The 26337-nt window shown below is 45.8% G+C and overlaps 1 protein-coding gene across 1 annotated transcript in view; it reads left to right on the top strand.

Annotated features, from left to right (window-relative positions):
* LOC118833054 (homeobox protein CDX-4-like) overlaps positions 1 to 24704 on the top strand; it is a 39251-nt gene extending 14547 nt beyond the window's left edge. Inside the window, exons 4-7 of the mRNA XM_036740439.1 lie at positions 5951 to 6011; positions 8905 to 9349; positions 20163 to 20305; positions 24564 to 24704. Of these exons, the coding sequence (XP_036596334.1) occupies positions 5951 to 6011; positions 8905 to 9349; positions 20163 to 20305; positions 24564 to 24704 (790 nt within the window). The remainder of the gene's footprint in view (positions 1 to 5950; positions 6012 to 8904; positions 9350 to 20162; positions 20306 to 24563) is intronic.
* The last annotated feature ends 1633 nt before the right edge of the window (positions 24705 to 26337 follow it).

The raw sequence follows: 26337 nt of genomic DNA, 5'->3' as shown, positions 1-26337 counted from the left end.
TCTGAGCCCCAGGAAAGCTGGCAGAGGGTCTCAGGCCTCCTTCCCCCACCCCTAGCACCCCAAGTGGAAGAACGTATTCAAGACCCCTAAGAGTCAAGCAATCCTTCCTCCAGTGATCCAGCCTCACCTCCACGGCATCCAGACAGCTCTCCAGACTTATAGCTGCTTGCTACCCTGATTGGCACCTGCCCCAAAGGCAAAAGAACTCAGGGCTGAGAGTGGACTTCCCCTCCCCCGTTACTGCCCCGCCCCACTCCCAGAGTCAGTGAAGGTCAAGGGTCAGGTTTGCTCCTCCCCAGCCCCTCTCTCTCTGCTCCTGGGCTCCCAACCCTCCTGGGTCCTGGAAGTCCTCCCCTTGGTCCAGGAATCTCTCTGCCGCTCCTCCCACCCATTCCTGCAGCAACCAGCTCAGTCAGAATAGTTAATTGACTGCTGGATCATACAGCTAGTAAAGGGGCAGAAAGAGGATTCGAACCCAAGTCTCTGGGCTCGAAGTCCAGGACTCTGCACAAGAGGAAAGTGGAAAGGCTAGACCAGCAGAGAGTCAAGGATAGCCGGTCCTCCTGAGGGGAAAGGCTTTGAGGACAGCCGCAGTCCAAGGCCCAGCCTAGGGAAGCCTCGCCCCAAAGGGGGCCTCACGCCTGCCTATCTGCCTGCCTGCCCAGGAATCCTGTGCTCTGGCCCATCAGCTAGTCAGACTCCCTGTGGCACACAGTGGGGTCACAGCAGCTAAGGCTGGTTTTCAAGAGTGGGCCTACAGGGGCAGAATATTGTAGACACGCTCAGATGTGGTGACAGGACAGGCTGTTTCCCTTCGTTCTTTTTCTGTGATGGGAAGGGAATATCAGGGAATGAGTGGGTTCTGATCAAAGGCATCAACAGATGGTTTTTAAAGGGAGAACAGAAGTGGGTTAGTCCACTCGAAAAAAGGACAGAGAAGGACTTGGAGTCAGGAGGAACCGGGGCTCAGGTCCCGCCTCTGATCCCAGCTCGGTGACCCTGGCCCAGTCACTTAACCTCTCTGAGCCTCAGTTTCCTCATCTGGAAAATGGGGATAATGACGAGGGAGTCCGATAAGAAGGTACGGTAAATGCTATGTAAATCTTAAAGTGCTTGATGAGATCACCTACTATCCTAGAGTTGACCCAATATCGTTCTTCACAAGAACCCCAGAAGGGGGATTTTACTGTGGTTAAGTGGTTTTTCAGTCACATCTGACTCTTCATGACCCCATTTGGGGTTTCCTTGGCAGAGATCCTAGGGTGGTTTGCCATGTCCTTCTCCAGCCCGTTTTACAGATGAGGAAACCGAGGCAGACAGGGGGCAATGACTTGCCCAGGTTCACACAGGTAGGAAGTGTCTGAGGCCAGATTGGAACTCAGGAAGAGGAGTCTTGCTAGCTCTGGGCCCCCTTTATTCCATCCACTGCAGCACCACCTCGCTGCTCTGGGAAGGAGACAGCTCTGGCATAGATCATCAGCCCATTTTCCAGTGGGGAAGCCTGAGGCTCACAGAGGTGAGGTGACTGGCCTAGGGTCACACATCAATCATGTGCAGGAAGTGTCTGTAAGTGGGTTATAGGTCCCAGTCTTCGTGTGAAACTGAAGCAGTGTGGATGGGGAGATGATGGCTGGCTGGGCAGCTAGGCGGGAGGGGAAGCCTGGCCTAGGCTGGGGCCAGGCAAGACCACTCTGGCCCTGAGGGGAATGCCAAACCTAAATGGGCTCTAGAAGGCCTGAGACTGCGTGGTAGGGCATGGGGGGGTTGGGCTGGAAGGGGAAGCATCCCCTCTGGAAAGTAGAGATGATAATAAGACTTTCACTCTTTAACTGAACAATGGCTTATGCCATAAAGGTGTGTTTGTTTGTGTTTGTGTGTATATTGTGTATGTGTATTACATGTATGTGTGTATATGTGTTTGTGTTTATGTGTATAGGTGTATATGTGTGCTACATATAGATGTATTTATGTATGTGTTTGTATGTGTATGTATGTGTTTGTGTATTTGTGTCTATGTGTTTGTGTGTACATGTGTGCATGTGTCCGTATGTGTGTACATATATGTATGTATATGTTTGTATTTATGTGTATAGGTGTGTACATGTGTGTGCTTATGTATATAGCTGTGTTTGTGTATGCATATGTGTATATGTGTGTATGTGTGTATGTTTGTGTACATGTGTCTTTATGTGTACTGTGTATGTTTGTATATGTACATGTAGGCATGTGTGTATGTGTATTTGTGTCTGTATTGTCTATGTATCTATATATGTGTGCATGTGTTTGTGTCTATTGTATGTACTGAGTGTTTGTTTATGTGTACGTGTGTGTACTTGTATATATGTGTGTATGTTTGTGTATATGTGTCTTTGTGTGTACTGTGTATGTGTATATATATGTGTACGCACGTGTGTGTATGTCTGTATTATCTATGTATATATGCATGTGATTGCATTTATGCTTGTGTACTGTGTTTGTGTATGTGTACATGTGTGTGTATTTGTATATCTGTGTATGCATGTGTTTGTGTATATTTGTGTCTGTATGTGTGTAAGTATTTTTGTGTATGTTTGTATATATGTGTACATATGTGCCTTTGTGTGTACTGTGTATGTTTGTGTATGTATGTGTATGCATGTGTGTATGTGTTTGTGTCTTTGTATGTGTGTGTCCGTATTGTCTATGTATCTGTATGTATATATGTGTGCATGTGTTTGTGTTTATGTATGTGTGCTGTGTATGTTTGTGTATGTGTACGTGTGTGTATTTGTGTATATGTGTGTATGTGTATGTATGAGTATGTGTGTATATGAAAGGTGCTTAGTAAACCTTTTTAAAGCCCAGTGCTGGGCAGTAGATCCTCCACCCCTGAAGACTATCTTGGGAAAGCTAAGAGTTAATGCCCATATTGGGGCCACAGATACACTTGGTGGCAACTGGCCAGGAGGTGAGCCTCAAGTCTGACTGAAATGTTGATGGATGGCAGGTTTGTTCTCCCTCCTCCCTCCTGCCTCCTGTCCACTCCCTCCTCCCCCTTGCCCCTGCTCCCTCCCTCCTGCCTCCTGCCCCCTTGCCCATTGCCCCCTGCCCCCCCCCCCCTGTCCCCTGCCCCCCTCCTGCCTCCTGCCCCTGGCCCCCTCCCTCCTGCCTCCTGCCTTCTGCCCCCTGCCCCCTGCTCCCTCCCTCCTCTCCCCTGCCCCCTTCCTCCTCCCCTTTGCCCCCCTTCCCCCTCTCTCCTCCCTCTGACCCCTGCCCCCCTTCTCCCCCTTGCCCTCTGCCCCTCCTGCCCCCTGTCTTTTACCCCCTCCCTCCTCCCCCTTGCCCTCTGCCCCTCCTCCCCCGACCTCTGCTTTCTCCCTCTTCCCTCCTGCCCCCTGTCTTTTAGCCCCTCCCTCCTCCCCCCTGCCCCCTGCCCCCTGCCTCCTACCCCCTGCCTCTTGCCCCCTGCCCCCTCCCTCCTGCTCCCTGCCCCTTGCCCCCTGCCCCGGTACAAACCTTGTTTTCCATATCTGTTCTTGCTTCTGTACATACCATTCCACAGTTAGCTTTCTAGCTCGTTCTCTGTATCTCTGCCTTTGTTCATCTCTCCCTCTTCATATTTATATCATCTCTATCTGTATCTATATCATCAGTATCTATATATGTATAGATATATGCACACATGTCTATGTATATATACATAAATATACAGTACACATCCATCCACATATATATGTGTGTGTGTGTATATATGTATATGTGTGCATGTATCCTGTCATTTTGGAGCACCTCATGATTTGTGTCTGTGTCCTCCTTGGCGGTCCAGAGCAAAGTGGAGAAGCCCACCCCTCCTCTTGGCCTAGGGATCGTGACATAGGCCTGATAAGGAGTTGGCATGAGGGCCAGCAACTCAGGATTGGAGTTCCCCTGGGAGATTGACAAGTCCCCGAGACAACAAGTGATTTGGACCAGCTGATGCTTCCTTCCTGGCCACTTGCTTCTGACGCTAATGAAGCTATAAAAGGAACAGTTGACAAAGTCGGGGCCAACTACCTCTATGTGGACCTCTCACTCCAACTGGGGCAAGACTCCACCCTCCTCAAACTTGGTAGGACAATCCTGCTTCGTTTCCCAGCCAAGTATCCTTTGTTTTCTACTTCCATGAATGGATTCAACCCTTTTGGTGAGTGTGCCAAACCCAGGGTGGACTTTGTCACTCAGACTCGGGCAGCGTGATGGAAGGGTTATCCATGACCACCACACTACCAGAATTCTGTAACTGATGCAGTGAAGTCAGCAAAACCAGGAAGGTAGTATACACACTAGTGAAAACAATGTAAACGGAACTAAACGTCATGCAGTTAGAAAGAAACCGAGCTTGGCCCTAGAGAAGGATTGAGACCTCTCTCCTCCCTTCTTTACTGAGGTTGGAGACAACAGCTCTGTAACATTATATGCCAGACTCTGGTGGCAAGTTGGATTGCTTTTTTTGGATATCGTTACCAGGGATGGCTGGGGGGAGGGGAGGGGTAAGATAGTCTTAGAAATGAAAGCAATGTTAAAAAAAGAAAAAGAGGGGTAGGGAAACAAGCATTTATTAAACACCTGCTATCTGCTATGTGTCTGAGGTAAGATTTGAACATATGTCTCCTTGACTCTATCCACTGTGCCACCAGGATAGCTATATGATTTTTTAAAAAATAAATATGTGTACCAGTGAATTTCCCCACACTTAGGCCACCAGTTGAACTTGTAAATTCCTCTGATTGTGAGCTGGAGCTGGGCTTTATTTATCTTTGCTCTAAGCTCCCTTCAGGCTCTAACTACTTCGACCCTTCTGTGAATGGAACAGCTCCAGGGGAGAAAGAAAATTAGCTGAGAGCTAAAAGAAAAGGTATGTTTGGGGAGAGCTGGGGAATGGGAATCATGATCCTAGGGCAGCAGAAACTGCAAGTCTCTGGTATAAACACCTAGAAAGTATCTCCCTCCCTCTTTTCCCTTGCCTCCCACTCCGACACTTCAACTGTGCCCATCAGCGCAAGTATATCCACCCACCCAACGGTTGTGTAAACTTGGACCAGCACGCTCAATTGTTTCGTCTGTAAAATGGGGATAATGTTGGGGGGACTGCCCTGCCTCACAGGGTGGTTGTGAGGATGGAATCTGTGTGGGAGCTTTATTCTTACTCAGTTCCAAGGATTACAAGAGCCAAGTCAGCTAGTGGCAGTCAATTTTCTGGTGACTAAGGGCTTACTTCTCCTGGCCCCCGAGTTCACAAGTGCTACCCAATGAGGAGAAAATACATTTTTGCTGGATTCATTTGTTGCTTAAAAATCTCAGGGAGGGCCTCGCCCCAAGGTCAGGTGGACTGTATTTGCTCACACACCCCATCTTCTGCCACAGGCTAGATACTGGGGAGAGGGGAGGGGAGCAGGGTGGTATTAATTAGATCAGAAGACTAGATCATAGATCATAGGGAATCATATGAATATATTTGGTCTGAGTTCCACTCCCAGTGAGGCTTCTCACTCACTCAACGAAGATAAGCTGCTACCTAATCAGAAAGATTTCTATCGCAACCTGTATCTGAGCTCAGGCAAGTTTCGTCCCAGCTCTGACAACGGCTGTTCACGAGGACCCTCCCAACTCTGCCCATTTATAAGCCGAGGACCCTTGTAGCTCCAGCATTTGGTGTTCTAAGGTCTTTCTGGGCACTGACATTCTATGATCTGAGGACCCTCCCAGCTCTGGCAGACTTTGTCCCAAGGTCCGTACCATCTTTGGCATTCATTCTATGTCTGAGGACCCTTCTAGCTCTGGCATTTGGAATTCCAAGGTCCCTTCTTTCTAGCTTTGACATTCCAAGATCTAAGGACCCTCCCAGCTCTGGCATTCAGTGTTCCAAGGTCCCTTCCAGCACTGACACTCTGTGTTCTCAGGTCTCTTTCAGCTCTAGCATTCTGATTCCCAGAGGCCCTGAATTCAGGCAGGAGTTTGGGCAGCTGGCAGCAGAGTCCTGGAACAGGGAACAGGTGAGCACCGCCCCCCTTCCGGCTTTCCATCCCACCAGAGGTAACTCTTGAGACATCAGCACCCCCTCCCTCCCAAACCCTTCCCTCGCCTACCTCCCTCACTGCCCAGAGGGTGAGAGAACCCACCATCAGCTTCCAAGGTACCTCACTCCAGCTGGTGTTGCTGGGCCTGGGGGCTCACCCTCAGCATCTGGCTGTGAGCCAGTTCCCAAAGTCCCTGGCCAAAAACGTAGTTTATGTAGCCCCACAGGCAAAGTAGCAGAGACTTACGGAGAAGGTTGGATTATTTCCTTGGGACTTCTGCACCACCCCTCCTCCCCGCAACTCACCTCCCCAAGCCCACACACTACAGGGGATACAGCACTAAAGAGAGACAAGTGGTATTTAGTTGTGGGCCAAAGTTGGGCTTGCTGCTTGGCAAGAGCAATGCTACCCAGGCCTTAGAAGAACACAGAATCTGAAGATGAGAGAGTTCACTGTCCAATGCAGCAGGTCAGCTGCAGGATAAAGTGGCCACTGAGAGGCACTTGCTTAGAGAGATGTAAGTGTCCTCCTGGCTCAGCTGATTTGGGGTGTGTGTGGGGGAATACATTGATAGGCTTATATCAAGTCTGAGCTCAAAGGGATGTTTGAATGGAAAATATCAGAACAGAAGAAGGGGACCTTGAAGGTCAACTAGTCTTATCCTCTCATTTTACAGGTAGGGAAACTGAGGCTCTGGGAAATTTTTGTCTTGCTTGTGTTCACAGAGAGCCAGGATGTGAACACAGGCCCTCTGATTCTCAGGCTAGTGCTGTGTCCTCTCTCTTCGCTTCCCAAGCCAAGGATGAGAATTCCCCACTGAATGGCTCCCTCTCTTGATCTGACTTTTTCTTATTTTTAATTTCTTTATTATTTTGGAGTCTGGGTTTCCCTAGCTCAGCGAGGTTAGAAGTGCACTAATCAATCACAGTGGATCCAATGAACCAATCCAACCCTCCTTAGGCAGCACAAGCAGTTCACCAGCCTCAGCCTCCCCAGTGGCACCAAACTCACCAAAGTGACTTCCTTTCTGCCTGCTCTCTGGCTCTACATGGAGGAGGATCACATGATCCTCCATGCCTGGAAGAGACTCCTTTCTCCCTCATCTCCAATGATCAAAAAATCCTCTTTCCTTCATGCCTCCGCCTCCTCTGGGAAGCCTTCCCTGGAGTCATCCCTGAAAATCTTTCTTTTCTGAAATTCTTCATGAATTTCTCCTCTGCTGTCTTCACCATCTAATATCAGCTGATTTATGTAGGGCTCTGACGTTTACAGGGCATTTTACGTGCATAATTGGATTTGTGTCTTACCTTGGGTCATTCTGGTTTTTATACACATCCTTGACACCCCCCATCTCTATCACCCACTCCTCCTCTCTCATCCCCAATAGGCAAAGCTCTTAGAAAGCAGAGATGTATTTAGTTTTTAATGTCAGTGTTTCTTTTTAGATTTAGATTTTGAGATTTTTCTTTTTAGTAGTCCTCAACAAACACAAACATTCAAGCACAGGGAGAAGAGAAAAAGAGGATCATATATGGAACTCTGAACTTTGGTTATATGCACTTTTTAATAATTCACAAAAAATAATTTATGAGAATAGTTTTAAAAGTTAATAACAAATTATCTGCTTTATCTCTTTACCCTTTTCTGGTCTTTTATTTCTGTAGATTTTTGTTCTGTTGATATATTTCTCTTTCTTTTTTTTGCATCTGGGCCATTTTCCATTATCTCCCCATTCCCTCTGCTCAGCCAATGCTATTTGTCTTTTTTTGTATTCCTGGCTTGAGGCACAGAGTGCACAGTGGGCACTCAGTAAATGTTTCTTGAGTTGATTAGAAAAAAGGCCTAGCTTGGGAAGGGAGACCATCCAGGGGTGGGGAACCAGCAGCCTCAAGTCCACATGCGGCCCTCTAGGTCCTCAAGTGCAGCCTTTTGACTGAGTTCAAGTTTTACTGGACAAATCCTTTCTGTAAAACTTGAACTCAGTCAAAAGGCCACATTTGAGGACCTAGAAGGCCGAGTGTGGCCTCGAGGCAGCAGGTTCCCCACCCCTGCAAAGGCTCTCTAGCTGGAAGAGGTCTTAGACATCACCTGGTACCAAGAGGCCTAAGTGACTAAAGTCAGTGAGACCCACATTCAAATGCAGCTTTCAGACATTTACTCCCTATCTGCCTCAGTTTCACCCTCTTTAAAGTGGGCATAATGATAACCCATTTCCATGGGTTGTTGAGGGGATAAATGAGATAATATTTGTAGAGTGCTTTACCAATTTTAAAGTACTACATAAATGCTAGCTATTATTATTACCAACTCCCTTGTCTTACAGAGGTAAAAAGGGGAGCCCAATGGTCAACGACAAGAGGTGATCTAGGTCCTTTATTTTGAATATCCATCAGATACCAATCCTGACTCGAGCTTCTGGAGTAGAATTTGGTGGACTGAATTGTTTTGGGCCACGCTCTCAGCCTACCAGGAACCCAAATAAAACCAACTAGCCTCCTTCTTAGGTAGGTCTTCTCCATCTTGGGTGCCTTAACATGAAATCTGAAGGAAGTCTCCCATTCTGTTTACACTTGGGGACAAAGTGTAAAGATACAATTTGTCCATGCTGGGATGGAGCTGATACGATCGAGCCTGACCCAAGCAAGGGAATGCTTAAAAACTGAACAAGGTAGACAGTTAGTGTTTGATTGAGTACAAATATGTTATTTGAGCTCCTTGTGACTTCAGAGAGAACTAGGGTCCAGGGTACTAGAGGGAGCACAGGGGCCTGAGTAATCAAGCTTTCTTTTTAGGGCCAGCTGCATCAAGAAGCCAGGGTGGAAAAGAGAGAGCACGAGATTAAATAGGCCCAGTGGGATGGCCTGACCAGACTTCTGAGAACCAAGTTCATGAGTTATCTTCTCGAGAGGACTCAGAGATGTATCCAGGCTCCTTTCGGTACAATAGCCACAGCGGAAGCAGTCGTGGCCCCTATGGCCACCTACAGAACCCCAACTTTGGACCAGGTCCAGCCTATGCATACTATATGGGATACCATCAAGTGACCAACCTGGATGGCCATAGGCAGTGGTTTGGGAGCTGGGGGTCTCCCTACACCCCTCCAAAGATGGATTGGATGTCCTCTGGTGAAGACCCCTCAGATCATGTGAGGAAATCCTCACTGAGTAAGACCCCCTACAGCTCCCCTGACCCCACCAGCCTGCCCCTTTCCAGCACCCCCGGAGAGTACTCTCCCAAGGACGTGGAGCCCCACTCTTGCAGCAGAAATGGCCACCACACCTATGCTTGGATGCAAAAAACCATGGGATACACAGGTAAGGTCTAAATAGCCTCCCCCTCTCCTTGTTACCCAACCAACCTAGGATCATAGGACTTAAACTAGTCTCAAAGGTCTCTTCCAACCCCCTTATTTTGCAGAAGAAAAAACTGAGGTCTATGGGGGGTGGGGGGGGAGAAGTATATCCTTAGATCTGGAAGGCAATTCAGAGGTCATTTAGTCCAACTCCTTCATTTTACAGAGAGAAAACTGAGGCCCAGAGAAGCCAAGTGACTTGCCCAGGGTCACCCAGGTAGTAAGTAGCAAAGCAGGGATTTGAACCCAGATCTTCTGATTCTTTCCCCTACACCAGGCTGCCTCTAGAGATAAGGGAATAATCACAAGATCAGGGAATTTTGGCCTTTACACAAATCACACCCTGCCCCCATCTGGATAGTACAAGATACTGAATTTATCTTTTGCCCTCCATAGGTAAGAGGAGGACTAAAGGGGTCCAGGTGAGGCAGGAGAATGTCACAGTATCTTTCTATACTTGTGCAAATTGGTGCAACCCCTGTCTGTGGATATAAGCAGGCTTTTTCTCCAATGCAGGAGAACAGTCTGTTACCCTCTCCCTCCCCACCCCTATCAGGTTTCTATCTGCTCTTGGCCCAGCATCAAATGTGCCTGGTGGCCTGGTGGGGAGGGGTGGAGGAGGGCAGCACAGTTAGCTAATGGCATAGGTCAAATTGTCCTGATACTGGAATTCATGAAGGGAGAAAGAGCCAGCAGAGTTAATTGGAACATTGGAGATCACTGAATCCAAATCCTCTGATTTTATTTCTTTTTTGAGTAATAGTAAAGAATCCTTTCCTGCCCCTCCTCTCCATCAAAAAAGGAAAGGAAAAAACCAAACCAAATACCTTCTCTGGAACAGAACACTGAATGTCAGAAATGGATAGAAATGCTTCAGCCAGCCTTGTTTCCTTTAGGAAACCACAGCAAGACTCATTGAGATCAGCTACAATAAGGACCTTCCTAGAAGGTCAGAGCTGAAAGGATCCTTGGGGATCAGACACCTTGTCCAACTCCCTCATTTTCTAGAGGATAAGGACAATGAGACAAGTCAGAGTAATGGAGCTGTCTGAGGTCACATAGCTAATGACTAGCCTCAGAGGATATACTCGAATCCAGATCTCTTGAGTTGCTAACAAGACTCCTCTTACACCTCCAACTTCTTTTCCTTAAAAGCTCTGAAAAGCATAATCTTGCCAGGTGAAAAGCTGTGTGAGGAGGAAAGAAGGTGGTAGTTTCACTAGGGTATTTTATAACTTTGAGCTACACCAGTGTGTCCAGGATCTATATTTCCATGGGGTAAAGGGGAAAGAGAAAGGAAGGGGGAAGGTAATCCCCCCACTTATGCGATAAAAAACCCCTTTGGAGTTCAGCCAGTGGTGTTCAAGAGTTTCTCTAGCCAGAAGGGCCGGCACCTTGACCCCCACCTCCACCCCTCCGCAGTCAACTGGATGGCTGAACCTCTCAGATACTGGCTGGCGCTCAGACGTCAGACACCCAGTCCACCCCTGGGTCTGCACTGGAAGACTTTTGAGCATGCTAGTTCCTGCCAGAGGTTTTGCCCATCTAAGGCATGGAGAGACTGGTGTCTCCTCCCCACCCCAATGAGGAGATTTGAAAGAAAGAAGCTCACTGATACATCACCAGACATCAACTGTCCTTCTACAAGATACACCAGTGGATTGATAGGTAGTTCTTTTAGCAAGCAAATCACCACTCCTGTACTGTGTACCTGAAGGAAAGCTCAGTAACTTGAGGGCTAGGGAAAACCCCAAAGCACACCTACCTAATAATTCCTTAGTGTTTTCTGCTCCGTCATTGATCTGAGCTTTTTCTTTTCTAATCTTGCTAAAGAACAAGTCAGAGCTAATCATAATCATGCCCCAGTGCCCCCAAGCACCTCTCCAGGACTCCAAGTTCCAGCTGCTCTTCTGCATTGGTGGAGGCAGTTTCTGCTCTGGGAGGCCTCTATGCTAATAAAATTCCAGGTCTGTTCCAAACAGTTATCTAACTTTAAAAGTTCTCACTATTCTCTCTTTAAAAATAAGAAAATAGGGGCAGCTAGGTGGCACGGTGAATAGAGCACTGGCTCTGGAGTCAGGAGGACCTGAGTTCAAATCTAGCCTCAGACACTTGACACACTTACTAGCTGTGTGACCTTGGGCAAGTCACTTAACCCCAATTGCCCTGCCCTCCCCCTCCAAAAAACCAAATAAAATAACATAAAATAAAAATAAGAAAATTGAGACCCCAGAAAGGGGAGGCATCACACAAAATATGCAGCAAGGAAATGATGGGGCCGATACTGTGGCATAGGCCTTCCACTTCCAAGCTTGGTGCCCTCTCTGCTATACCAAATGTCTTTCCTTCTGTGTGATCTGTGTAGGAAGGCATCTGACTAGCTCTGTACCATTGGCTATCTTAGTAGACAGCCGTCACTGGAGTTATTGAAGAAGAAGCGGGATACTTTAAAGAGAAGTCCTAGAGAGGTAAAAGCTAGAAATGGCTTAAGGGGAGCAATGATTTCTTTGCTCTGAATTTCTAGAAAGACTATTCTTTGCACTTTCTTGTGCTAAAGATGGAAAAATAACACCCAGTAATAAGGCTATAGCCATTGAGGTTTTCCAAATATACACTTACTTCTTGTCAAATGCATAGAGTCAATATTATTTTTCTTGTCTTACAGACAAAGAAACTGAGGCTAGTAAGTTTCTAAACTGGGACTGGTCCCCAGGTCTCCTGACTACACAAAGCTAATTGACTCATTTTAGAACTGAGCCCACAACCTTGTTCTCCCAGGCTCAGAGTTCTAACCATCTGAGATAAGTGACCCAAACAACCTCAAGCCATTATAGCCTTGAGTATAGTCAGGTTTTCTAGGAGAACCTGAGAATCCAAGCCTTGTCTTCTGCCCTGCACTGAGGCGTGTGAGGGAGGGTCCTCTGGATTTTGTACATATTGTACACAGAAAAATATCCAGCAAGTTTAGGCATAGGTGAAAGAATCCATAGAATTAAGAGGACACAGAAACCTTACAGCACCAGTTCAAAGTTATCAACCAAGCAACAAGCATTCATTAAGCACCTACTGTGTACCTCAAACTGTGCCAGGCTTCGGGGATAAAAGTATAAGGACTGAAACAACTTTAACTCTGGAGGACCTTGCATTCTAAAGGTGAAGATGATAAGGAGAAAGAGACTATACATACACATCCAGAAAAAATGCAAGGTGGTTAGGGAGGGAGGGAGGGAAAAAGAGGGAGGGCAAGAGCAGCTGAGGTGATCAGGAAAGTCTTCCTGAAGGTGGTGTTTGTGCTATGTCTTCGAGGAAGAGAAGGACTCTGTAAGGTGGAGGTGTCTGACAGGACATTGGAGCTAAAAGAGACCTTGGAACACAGGACAGCAGGACTCGGAGGGATCTTGGGGATTGTCTTGTCCGAGGTGGGGAAGTGATTTACCTAAGGTCACACAGGTACTATATAGTGTAGGCAGAATTGGAACCCAAATAGCATGAGGGAAAGGGAGGAGGCACAGGGATGGGAGATCAGGAGTTCGAAGGGGGATGAGAAACCAAAGGCCCTGGAATACCTGGCCCCTCCCTCCCCCTAGGCTGGGGATGGAACAGCCAGTTTGCACCTGTGCTGGATTGCCGTATGCCAAACGGCTTTCACCACCTCCTGGAGGCTGTGCCCTCACAGGCGGTGTCAAGTAAGGAGTTAAGCAACTTTGATCCCCGGGGAAAAAGTCATGTGTGACTTCTTTCCTTCCCAGAAAGACTTGCCTCACCTGTTTGACTCCCTGGTCTGTGCAAATGGGCCCAGCTCAGTAAGAGTGTCAAGCGAAGGCTGATGGGAAAGGTGAACTGCTGACCTTAGGATCCTAGGCTTAGAGTTGGAAGGAACCTCAGCTAGTCCACCCCTTTCCTTTTACAGAAAAGGAAACTGAGGCCCAGAGGAGGAAGCGACTTGCCCAAGGCCACACACAGGATCCTGGCTCTAGAGACCCCAGAAAGTCATTGAGTCCAAACCCCTCATTTTACAGAGGGGGAAATTGAGGCCCAGGGAAAGGAAAGGACTTGGCTAGAGTTGCACAGTCATTTCCCTGCCTGGGCCTCAGTTTCCCCCTCTGTAAAATCAGGGGACTGGGCTAACTGGCCTCTGGGGTTCCCTTCTGGCTCTAGCTCTCCGGGTCTCAGAGGATCTTCTAGCTTGTTAGTGGGAGGCTGCTCCTGAGTCATAGGTCCCGAGATCCTCTCTGGCCCAGGGGGCACCTCACCCTTTGAACACTTCTCTAGCCTGCCTCCAATGCAGCCGCCTTTGATGTGCGGTTCCTCACAAAGGGAAAGCTGGCCTTCCACAAAGGGTGATGATTTTCACAGCAAATAAAGAAGCCTGGTCTGGCCTTAATTGTCCCCCCAAAGAATCTGCTGGAGGAAAGGGGAGGGCAGGGGAGGGCCGGAGAGGGGACCGCTGGGCTTTATGGGCTCTGGAAGTGCTGCTGGAGACTGAGGCCTGTGCTCTTTCTCCTCCTCCATTCTAGTCTAGCGCCTGGCAAGCCAAAGAGTGGGGAGAAAGGGAAGGGGGGAGGGGGAAAGAGGGAGGGTGTTGGCTCTGTGCGCAAGACCTCAGGTGTTAAGCCCTAGCTGCTTGGGAGGGAGCCCCTTATTCCTGGGGAGTCTGGGGCAATGGAGAGAACATAGGATTTCAAGGCAAAGGACCTGGGTTCCAATCCTGCTTCTGCTACTGCTACCTGTGTAAACTTGTACAAATCGGTTTGAAAAATGAAGGAATTGAGATGATTGTCAGGAAGATTTAGCTTTGCATCCTTCCTTCCTCATACTAGCTGTGTGAGCTGGGGCAAATCACTTCCCTCTCCGGGACTCAGTTTACCTCTGAAACTAGAAAGTTGAACTAGATGGCCTTTGAGGTCATTTGTAACTCTAGACCTAGGATCCTAGGTGTGACCTTGAGCAAGTGCTTTCCCCTCCCTGGGACTCAGTTTCCTCCCCTGTAAAATGAGAGTATTGGCCTCTGAGGTCCCTTCTGGCTCTATGAGGCTCTGTGTGTTAGGTCTAGAGTCTGGTTAGTGAACAAGACTACCTGGCTTAGCCCCATTTATACTGCTTGGAATCTTTTTTTTTTTTCAGTAGGTAAAATCTGGCCTGAGGGCATCAGAGAATCTGATTGGGAAAAAGCCCCGCTAGCCAGTTTTCTATAGTATTTTAAACTTAGAAATAGGCTTTTCAAAGGGAAAGGGGGAGGAAGATGGATGATCTGGAAAGGTGCTGGCCCTGCTTGGAATGTCTATCACAGTGCAGAGTCTAGGGGGCCACTTTGTTATTATTTTTGTAATACCAATAATAATCGACATTTTGTAAGTGTCTACTATATGACTGGCAGTATGCTAAGCATTTTACAAATATGATCTCATTCTATCCTCACAGCAACCCTGGGAGGTAGGCGCTATTATTATCATCCCCATTTTTACAGTTGAAGAAACTGAGGCAGGGGTTCAGTGACTTGCTATGGTCACACAGCTAGAAAATGTCTGAGGTGGGATTTGAACTCAGGTGTTCTAGACTTCCAGTTAGTGCTCCAGCCACGGCACTATCTAGCTGCTTCCAATGAATACCTTTTACTTTTATATCATCTTCATTTCTGCATATATCCCTCCCACAAGTCCTACACAGTCTTCAGGGGGAAAAAAAAGAAAGGAGAAAAACGCAGTTCAGCAAAAACGAACCTATTCCTGTAGTCTGTCAGCATAACTACTACTACACACCCATGGCCCTCTACCTCTGTGAAGAAGAGAGAGAGAGAGAGAGGTGACTTTGGTCAGTTCTTCAGGGAGAGAGAGATTTAGAGATTCAGTGTAAAAATACTTCTCTCTTTTCTCTTTCTCTTACCCTTCTCATTTCATTTCCTTTCCATTCCACCCCATCCTCTTCAGCAGATCGCACCCTCTATCATCCCTACTCTCACTAATCAATTTCTTTCTGTCTATGGCTCATTCCCCACTACCTACAAACATGCCCATGTCTCTTCCATCTTCAAAAAACCCTCGCCTGATCCTTCCATTCCCGTTAATTTTGTCCTCTCTCCATCTTTTGTGGCTGGACTCCTCGAGGTCATCCACAAATGGTGCTCTCATTTTTTCCCTCTCATCCTCTTATTAAATCTTTGCACTGAAACTGTCACCTCCACAGTCACTAATGTACTATTTTTATATTAATTTTTTATTTTTAGTTCACAACACTCAGTTCCACAAGTTCCAAATTTTCTCCCCCTCCTTCTCCTCCCCACTCCCCGCCAAGATGGCATGCAATCTGATATAGGCTCTACATATACCTTCACATTAAACTTATTTTCCCAATAGTCAAGTTGTAAAGAAGAATTATAACCAATGGAATGAACCACAAAAAAAGAAGAAACGAGAGAGAGAGAGAAAGAGAGAGAAAGAGAGAGGGGGAGAGAGAGAGAGAGAGAGAGAGAGAGAGAGAGAGAGAGAGAACAAATACTTTGCTTCAATCTGCATTCAGACTCCATAATTCTTTCTCTGGATGTGAACTTTTTCTATCATGAGTCTTTTGGAGCTGTCTTAGAACCTTGCATTGCTGAGAAGAGCCAAGTCTATCAAAGTCAGTCATCACAGATACAGTGTGTCTGTAATCGTGTATAATGTTCTCTTGGTCCTGCTCCCCTCACTCAGCATCAGATCATGTAAGTCTTTCCAGGTTATTATGAAGTCCGTCTGCTCCTTTTAACGTCTCTTAATCCCCAGATCTGTTGCACTGAGTGCCTTTTCTCAATCCTCATTCTTCTTGGCCTCTCTGCAGCCTTTTGCCCCATTTCTCACCATTTTCTCCTTTGATAATTTCTTCTCTCTAGGTTTTTGGGACACTGTTCTCTCCTGGTTCTCCTATGTGTCAGACTGTTCCTTCTGGGTCTTCTTTCTAGGTCACACCCACAAACCATGAGTATCCCTCCAGGCTCTGTCCTGGGCCTTCTTCTTCCTTTATACTATTTCATTTAGTGATCTTATCAACTCCCATGGATTCAATTATCTGTATGATGATGATTCGCAGCTCTACCAATTCAGCCCCAACCTCCAGATTTACTTCTCCAACTACCTATTGGCCATCTTGGACTGGATCTTAAATTCATCATGTCCAATACTCATCATCTCCCTCTTCCCTCTTCCTAACTTTCCTATTGATGTCCAGGGCACTACCATTCTCCCCCTCACCCAGGCTCACAACCTAGGTGTCATCCTGAATCCTCTCTCTCTCTGTTGCCAAAGCCTGCTCATCTGGAACATAACATCTCCTGTATACAACCCTTCTCTCATCACCCTGGTGTAAGCCCTCACCACTATTGGACTATTACAATAGCCTGTTGGTGGGTGGGCCTGCCACAAGTCTCTCCCCACTCCAGCCCATTCTCCCATTCAGCTGTCAAATTGATCTTCCTAAAGAGCATATCTGACCATACCACCAAGCCCTACCACATTCAATAAACTCCAATGGTTCCTTATTGCCTTCAGGCAATAGAAAATCCTCAATTTGTCTTTGAAAGCCCTTCCTAACCTGAGCCCCTCCTACCTTTCCAATCCTCTCCCCACTGGCCCTCCATACTCTGATCCAGGGACACTGACTTCCTTGCTGTCCTTCACATATGATACTCCATCTCTCAGCTCCGGACATCTCCACTGGCTGCACCTTCCCCCCCCCCATGCCTGGAATGCTCTTCCTCTTCATCTCTGCTTCCTGGGCTCCCTTCAAGTCCCAGTTACAATCCCACCTTCTGCCAGAAGTCTTTCCTCCTTAATCTTAATCTTGGTGGGGGTTTTTTGGAGGGGGGAAGGCAGGGCAATTGGGGTTAAGTGACTTGCCCAAGGTCACACAGCTAGTAAGTGTGTCAAGTGTCTGAGGCTGGATTTGAACTCTGGTCCTCCTGACTCCAGGGCTGGTGCTCTACTCACTGAGCCACCTAGCTGCCCCTTAACCTTGGTGTTTTACTTCTGAGGCTACTCCCAAGTGTATATAATGGCTTGCATGTTGTTTCTCTCATTAGGCTGTGAGCTTCTTGAGAGCAGGGACTGGTTTTTTTTTTTGCCTTTATGTATATCCCTAGCACTTAGCACAGGGACTGGAACATAGCAGGGGCTTGGTTAATACTAGTTAATACTAGTTCTTCATCTCCACAGCGGAAGATAAGGTTAGTCAGATGGCAGAGGACTTGAATGTCAAGCTGAGCATCAGACATTTTTTAGGTTCATTTTGTCATCAAACAAGGAAGCATCTTTGGTTACAAGAACCCACCCCCTACCAAGGTTCCAGAGATTAACGACTTTTGAGATGGAGTGGAACTTCCCCTTTTAACAGATAAGGAAACAAAAGCCCCGAAAGGCCAAGTGATTCTAAAGAGGGCTCTTAGCCCAGTGCTTGGGGGCAAGTGGACTGTCTCCAGCCCCACTGAGAGCCAAGGAAACTCACCAGTTGAATTTGGGGGAAAACAGTGTCAATTCAAAAGTTTAATTCAATGAATCTGTAGCCAACTGATGCAGTGAACCGCATAATGGACTTGAGGTCAGTAGGATCTGAATTCTAGTTCTGCCTCAGATACCTACTAGCTGTGTGACCCTGGGCAAGTCATTTAACCTCTCTCAGATTCTGTTTCCCCATCTGTAAAATGGGCGTAATAATAGTAGCAACTGCCCAGAATAGGCAGCTAGGTGGCACTGCAGTGAATAGAGCACTGGGTCTGCAGTCAGGAAAACTCATCTTCCTGAGTCTCATATACTTCCTAGCAGTGTGACCCTGAGCAAGTCACTTCACCCTGTTTGCCTCAGTTTCCTCATCTGGAAAATGAGCTGAAGAAGGAAATGGCAAACTACTCCAGTGTCTTTGCCAAGAAGACCCCAAATGGGGTCACAGAGAGTCAGACACAACTGAAATGACTAAACAACACTTCCTAGAGTTGTGAGGATGAAATAATATTTGTAAGGTGCTTTGCAAATCGTAAAAGCTATTATATAATGAGCACTTATAACTCTAGTCATTGTCATTGCTATCTTTAAGCTTCCACTGTGTTTGTGCTAGGAGAGATGCGGAATTTAGTTAAGACATAATCCTTACCCTCCTAGAGGTCCTGTTCTAGTAGGAGTGACCTCTTGTAACACAAACACACACTCTAGAAACAACTGTCTCCTACCATAATCATTTCCTGCCTGGCCCAGAATGAAGGAGGTTTTAGTCCCACCTCCTCAGTCCATTCAGACCACATCTACGTTCCAGAACAATGTGTTCCGATCTAGGTATATTTTTGGAAGGACACTGGCTAGCTGAAGAGGGACTGGAGACTATGTTTTATAAGCGCTGGAGACTTAGAAAAGACTTGATTTGTTTGCAGGGGCTCCCAAAGTGCCCTGGGGGGAGCTGGAATGATGGGGAGGTGGTCTGGCAGTAGCAGTGTCTGGTGCAATTGGGGAGTGTTGAATAAAAATAAGGGGGAGGTGGAAGCATAAAGAAAGAAGAAAATTTTGAAAATAGTTTGTACATGTTTCATCTGTTGTGTAACAGAGTTAAAGTGGTAGTGATTACATTATTTTCCAGATGTCCACTGACAGGTCTTAACAAGCAAGTGTTGGTGTCAGGCATTGTCAAGAAGTCCAGCATACATTGGCAGGGATATGTGCATGTAATGACTTGTTTACAATATGATATTATATGGTTACATGACATAATATTGCATCATCAAAATTTCAATGCAGGAAAAAACCCCACAAATTTACAATAAATTATTAAATTTAAGATGCGTCATTTAAAAAATGCTATATTTTTTGCAACAATGCAATCTTTTTAAAAAAACATTAAAGGGTCAAAGAAAGTAGATTTCCAGGGGGATGCTGAGTAATTTTTTAAGTGAGTAGGCCAAATAAGTTTGGGAACCTCTGGTTTAGCCCCAAAGGGCAAGCCTGTAAACAATGAGTGAAAATCACAATTGGGCTTAAAATAGAGTCAAGAGAGCATGGGGTTTGGAGTGGGTGGTCCTCAACTGAAATCCAAGCTCTGCCTCTTATTACCAATGTGACCTTTGGGCAACTGGCTTTACATGTCTGGATCTCAGTTTTCTAATCTCAAAAATGGGACAGGGAGTAGGCAGGAGTGGGCTAGATCAGTGGTGTCAAACTCAAATAGAACCTAAGGCCCCCATACATAGGATCCTCGTGGGTGCATATTGACTTACAAAACTACATATTAACATTATCTGTGGTTTATTGTATTTTAAAATTTATTTTGTTAAATATTTCTCAATGACATTTGAAAATGGTTTAGGCAACACTAGGAAGTATTATCACCGCAATACAGCCAGGAGGCCTCATGCTTGACAACTCTGGGCTAGAGGATCCCTGGGGTCCTTCGGATTCTATCATTAGAGATGGCCAAAAGTGGGAAAGAGTGAATTTTCCGTCACTGGATGTTTTCTGATTGGGAATAGCTAACATCTGCATAACTCTTGAACGTAGATGATCTCTTTTGATCCTTACAAGAATCCTGGGAGGGAGATGCTATTTTATAAATGAGAAAACAGAGGCAGACACAGAGGTTAAGTAACTTGCCCAGGGTGTCTGAGGCAAGGGTTGAAATCAGGTCTTTTGGGCTCCAAGTGCATCACTCTATTCATTGTGTCATCTGGCAGCCATAGGGTGTTTCCGCCTCCTCAGGTAGAGGTTAGTCTAGATGTGTGGCAATGTTTCTTCATGCTCCAATCCAGATATGCTTTCTCTTCCAAATAGGGAAAACAAGGAAAGAGAAGTACCGAGTGGTTTATACAGATCATCAGAGGCTGGAGCTGGAGAAGGAATTTTACTTCGCTAGATATATCTCCTCACCAAGACGGTTAGAACTGGCATCTTCTTTGAACCTTTCAGAGAGACAGGTAAGTAGAGTATATTGGGCCTTCAGGGTTTTCCAAGAGTTGCTACCAGGGACTTAGCAGAAGACTGAGGTGAGACAGGGAGGTTAATAGTAGTCTCTGGAGTCAGAAATCCTGGGCTCAAACCCTGGTGCTGCCATCCTGGTGCAACTTTGGGCCAGCTAGTTCACCTCTATGAGTCTTACTCTCAAAATGAAGGTGGCACCAGAGGGCCTTTCCAGCTCTAGATCGAGGATTCTATATTCCTGACAGAATAAATAAGTATTTAAGGATGTTTTTTTTAAGTCTCCTTCCTTGAAGGGATTAGAAAAAAAAGGATAGATTCCCATCTGGGTTCAAATATAGCCTTTGGAGGCAGTAGAGGGAAGACTGAGATGGTCTTTATGAATCTTCTTTATCTCAGTGATTCTGTGGAAAAAGTTATTTTTAAAAAGAAAATCAAGTGTGTCACCATTGAAACTTGCAAATAGTAAGGACCTGGTTGGTTGTTGTCCTTCGTTCTTGAAGAGGACCAAAATGACATCACTATGTTAGAGTTAAGGTACAGTGTGTTTGACTGTGGCTGATCAGACCAATACAAGCTCGGAAGGCTCTACCACAGGTCAGGCACAAATAGTCCATGTGAACATTTGGGGTGGATTCTCTAGATTTGTGCACCTCACGTTTCTTTTGAGCTATTTCAACTCTGCTTTGCTCATAGAGCATAGCACCTTCTCTGATGTGGGCATGCCATGCTGAGTGGTCATGTGCCAATGTCTCCCATGTTACACAATCAATTCCCAAGTTCTGAAGAGAGACTTTGAGAGTGTCCTTTTATTGCTTCTTCAGACCGCCATATACGCACTTGCCCTGTGTGAGTTCCCCATAAAATAGTCTTTTAAGCAAGTGTACATTTGACATTCTAACAAAATGGCCAGCCCAACTAGGGAGGGAGTCAAAGTATATTGTCTGAGCTGACCTCTGGCAGGTTACCTCATCCACTTTGAATTTACCAGGTGATAGCAGTCAAAGTTGGAGGCCTGTGCCAACCAGTTGGCTTTATCCCGCTCCTGGGCTACAGAGTGGGCTCTCTAGCAGCCATATCACTTCATGTTTGGGCTCTGGGGCATGACGCAGTATGGCCTACTCCTCCCTACTGGAAGTTCCGGAAGACTGGGAATTGTTTCATTCTTTGTATTTGTATCTCCAGAGCCTACCTGTACCTGGTAGGATACATTGTAGGAGTTTAATAAATGGTTGTTATTTGATGGATTGATTGATTCTGGAGATACAAGGAAGAAGGGCCTGGGGTACTACTGGAGGGAAGAAGGGAGAGCAGTACAGTTATCTTTGTTTCTAAGTAATCATTACCTCTCTAAGCATGAATCCCTTCCCATTCCACCTTCCTGGGGTTCTTGTTTAACCAGGGAGAGTTTTGAGAATTTTTCCCATTGTCCCATAGTGAATAAAGGCCTAAGGGGCCATTCATGACCTGGCAAAATTTGAGGTGGCCTTTACTTGGTGTGACAGGAGTTTCTTGCCAAGAGAGGCTGGTCCTGCCCATCATTGCCTTTTCTAAACTTCCAATTCCTCCTTTCAGGTCAGCTGGATGTGGCCCCATGCAGGCCTTGAGGAGGCCTCTAATTCCAATTCTCTGGCCCCCTCGGAAACACTACTCGAGTTTCCTCTTCTCTGTTCCTACCCACACACAGCACAGCACAAAATGCACAGTGATATCTGTGGGTAGGCTTGACTGGGGACTGAAAACTGATCTTGGCCCATCTACCTAATGGCAGATATTTGTTCCTTTTTCCCCCCAAGCTGAAAAAATGAGGGCAGAGGCCAGTAGGAGCTTGGGATTCTATTCCAAGGTTAGCTACTAATAGAGTCTAGCAGGAGCATCATGGAGTCTAAGCTGAAAAGGACTTTAGGCCATAGAGCATAAAATGGTACTACTTGGAGGGACTTTGTAACATAAGAGCTTAGAAATGGAAAGAATTCCAGAAAACCACCACCACCACCACCAAGAATAGAGAATGTTTCATCTTGAAGGGTCATTAGAAACCAAAAGGTTGTAGCACGGAACAACTTCAAAACAGAGTGTGAGAGTTGGGATGGTCCTGAGAACATAGAATGTCAGAGCAGGAGGGACTTTAGAACATACAATATTCTACAGAGGGAACATAGAAGAGAGAATGTAATATTTGGGAAAGATCTTAGATCATATGGGGCAACTAGGTGGCACAGCGAGTAGAGCACCGGCCCTGGAGTCAGGAGGACCTGAGTTCAAATCCGGCCCCAGACACTTGACACACTTACTAGCTGTCTGACCTTGGGCAAGTCACTTAACCCCAACTGCCTTGCCTTCCCCCTTCTAAAAAAAGATCTTAGATTATAGTGCCAGAGCTGGGAGAGGCCTTAGAATATAGAATGTCAGAGCCGGGAACAGCCTTAGAACTTAGAGACAGGAGGGGCCCAAGAAGACCAATTTCAAAAACCACCAAAATTCCAGATTGCCAAGCTGTAGGGAACTTTGGAATCCAGAACACTGGACCTTTTACATGATCTCTTCCAGAAGCTTCATTTTCTTGTTGAGGTACCTGGTTTCTTTTTGTTTCATATTTCTCTTTCCCAGAGACCACTTAGAGGGTCAATGAGTCCTTTTTTACCAGTTCTCAAGATGGTGAATTTGGGCACAACCTGTAAAATTACAATAATTCTAAGAGCTAAAAGTTCTCTAACAGTTTTAAGTTTTTATTTCTTATATCACTTAAATATTTTAGACCTCAGTCTACCCGTTTATGAAAGGGGAAACACATTTGAAACTTTCCTGTTTCTTTTACCCCAAATTGTGAGGACTGGCCAGCATTCAAGAAATGTTGGGGTCGGAGATGTAGAGAGCAACTGTCTTGCTCTTTTGGTCACAGCAGCGCCACAGTTGTGTGCATCTCTGGGAGATGTCTGGAGACTCTAGAGGACTTCCTAAGACCCCCTTAGTTTTGAGGGCCCTCATATCACATTGGCGACTCCTATTGAGCTTACAATCCACCCAAATCTTTTCCAGATTAACTGCCATCTATCCATGATGCTTCCCTATCTTGGCCTTGTGAAGGTGATTTTTTTCTTTTGGACCCAAGAGTAAAAATTTATCTCTATAAAATTTTCTTTTATTAGATTTAGTATAATTGATCCTGATACTGTGGTCCAGTCTCCCTTATCCTTTCCAGAATTCTTCCACAAGCATGCCATCTATGACTTTATCCAAGTCCTAGATAAAAATATCAAGGAGATCCCTCTCTGTGGATCTCCTTCTAAGGGGGCATTTGAGGCTGGCCATGCAACCACAGTTCTCCCTTCCACATCTTGACTTTTCCCCATCATGGTTTCAATATATCACACGTCGGCAACAGAAATTAAATGGGAATTTGGGGGGAGTTTTGCAGAAGCCACTGATGACATGGGAAGGTCAGCAGATGACAGAGAAAAAGTTTTGGCAACTCAGAATTCCATAAAATATATGTATAGTATTATATGATGTCAACATATGTTATCTTTTAATACCATAAATATACACAATTTCTTTTCTCTGGTATGAAGGGAGGGCCCAGAAATTTTATGAGGATTTTCTAGATCACTGGGGCGCTATGCCGCTAACCCCCAAGATGTGGAAGGGATAAGTGTAGTTCTGAATCTGCCTAAATGTATAGCATAATCTCGCCTGTGTCTTCCCACCTTAGCTGCATGAGAGACTGTCAAATAATGCGCTAAAATCAAGGTGAACTCTATCACCACTGTTCCCTTATCCTAGAAGTCTAGGAAACTAGTCAAAAAAGGAAATGAGATTCTTTCTCCTTCATTTCACATGTCATTTTCCAGATAGTCATTGAGTTACCATATCTTTAATAGTAGATTCTAGACTCTGTATGATCTTGGACAAATTTCTCTCCTTAGGCTCAGTTTCCCTCTCTGTCAAATGAGGGGGTTGACCCAGATGGGCTCTGAAGTTTCTCTCAATTTTAAATCTTGTGACATTCAGAGCCAACATAGTAGATGGTGCAATATTATCCTTTCTCTCCTACTTGACTCCTGTGTGGTTGTGGTCAAGTTTCTCCACCTTTTTGTGTCTTTAGCTATAAAATGGGCAGAACAGCCCTTGAAATACCTACCGCCTAGTAACCTTGTTAGGAGCAAATGAGACATAAGGCATCTTGCAAATGTTAAAAGTGTTCCAGAGCTGTCCACTATCAATATTATGATGATTTCTTTTTTTTTTCTTTTATAGGTGAAGATTTGGTTCCAGAACCGTAGAGCCAAAGAAAAAAAACAAATGAACAGGAGATCCCTTCCTGCTGACAACAGCCAAGGCTCCTTAGCATGGGATTCAGGCCTGGCTGGCCCTGCTCAAGGGTTAGCTCTCATATGACTCATCCCCTGGTCCCTCCAATCTGGTCACTTCTCACCCAGGAGGGCTTGACTTATAGTTGGAGGTAGTGAGTGAGCTCTCAGTAAGGTGAAAGGCAGGGGCTAGATTGGAGGGGAGAATCCTTCTCCATTCCCATTAATCCCATTGAGGCAGCTGGTGGTACAGTGGATAGAGCACTGGGCCTTGAGTCAGGAAGACCCTAGTTCAAATTCTGTCTCAGACACTAGCTGTGTGATCCTAGGCAAGTCACTTGACTTCAGTTTCCTTATCTGTAAAATGGAGATAATGCAAGAATCAAATGAGATCACATTTGTAAAAAGCTGTCCATTTATAGCACAATGCCTGGCCCATTGTAGGTACTATATAAATGCTTATTCCCTTCCTATTTTCCTCTTTTCTGGTCACTTTATCTAGGGCGTTAGGTTGGGTTTGGAGTGTTGAGTGATGAGAGGACTGGATATAGTATCAGAAGAGAATGGGCAAAAGAGAAAACCTGGGTGGGGGGGTGAGGAGGGGAGGGAATGATAGTTGTAGATAAGTTTCCAAAGGGTTGCCAATGTGTAAGTGCCTGGCACATACTAGTTGCCTAAAAAATACTTGTGTAAATGAATGAAGGATTACACTTATAGGCTCATAGCTCTAGAGCTGGAAGGGACCTCAGAGACCATCTAACAGGGGGAAACTGAGGCCCAGGGAGGGGAAGTGAGTTGTGTTAGGTCACACCTAGGATCCTAGATCTAATAATAATTATAATAATAGCTAGTATTTATATAGTGTTTTAAAGTTTGCAAAGCTCTTTGCATACGTTATTTCAGTTGATTCTCACAAGGAACCTGTGAGGTAGGTGCTACTTCCATTTTACAAAGGAAGAAACTGAATAAGCTTCAAAGACTTGTCCAAGGTCAGCAATTGTCTGAGGCAGGATTCAAATTCAGGTCTTTCTGACTTGGAGTCCAGTCCTCCAACCTCTATGACTATAAAAGCTGCCTCTAGAGCTGAAAGGGACCTCAAAAGCCATTTAGTACAAACTCCTTTTACAGAGGGGAAAACTAGGGCCCAAAGAAAGGAAATGACTTATCTAAGGTCACGCATAGAATCCTCAATCTAGAGCTGGAAAGGACCTCAGAGGCCATCAAATCCAACCTCTTCCATGTTACAGAAAAAAATGCTAAAGAACAGAGAGGTTAAGTGATTTGTCCATGGTCACACAGTTCACAAAAATCTCAAGATGGGTGCTTGCTACCATGATCTCTGGTCAATCCAGACCATGGTCCTCTCAGGTTAGATTGTAGGGTAGAGAAGTACTTTGCCTTCCCCCAAACCTCTTCTAAATATGCCCAAGTCTTGACCTTTCCTGTTTTGGGGGGTGGCTTTGGGTTATTTCCATTCTAAAGACGTTAGGAAATGAAACAAAAATAAATAAGATGGGAGAAAAGATTGAGCTGGCCAAAAAAAGAAAAAAAATCCAGCTTTCAATTCCAGCCTCAGGCTCTGGAGTCAATCGGCAACAAGTCCCCGGGCTCAAGTGCAAGACCCAACTCTCTGACTTACCAGCAATGGGATCTCAACCTTGGGAAATCATACGATATAGTTTGTAAGGTCTCTTCCATCTCTGACATCCTGGGTTCACTCA

This window comes from Trichosurus vulpecula (assembly GCF_011100635.1).
Source record: "Trichosurus vulpecula isolate mTriVul1 chromosome X unlocalized genomic scaffold, mTriVul1.pri SUPER_X_unloc_1, whole genome shotgun sequence".
Classification (NCBI taxonomy): domain Eukaryota; kingdom Metazoa; phylum Chordata; class Mammalia; order Diprotodontia; family Phalangeridae; genus Trichosurus; species Trichosurus vulpecula.
The sequence above is the reverse complement of the archived record's forward strand: the minus strand, read 5'-3'. Positions and strand labels throughout refer to the sequence as shown.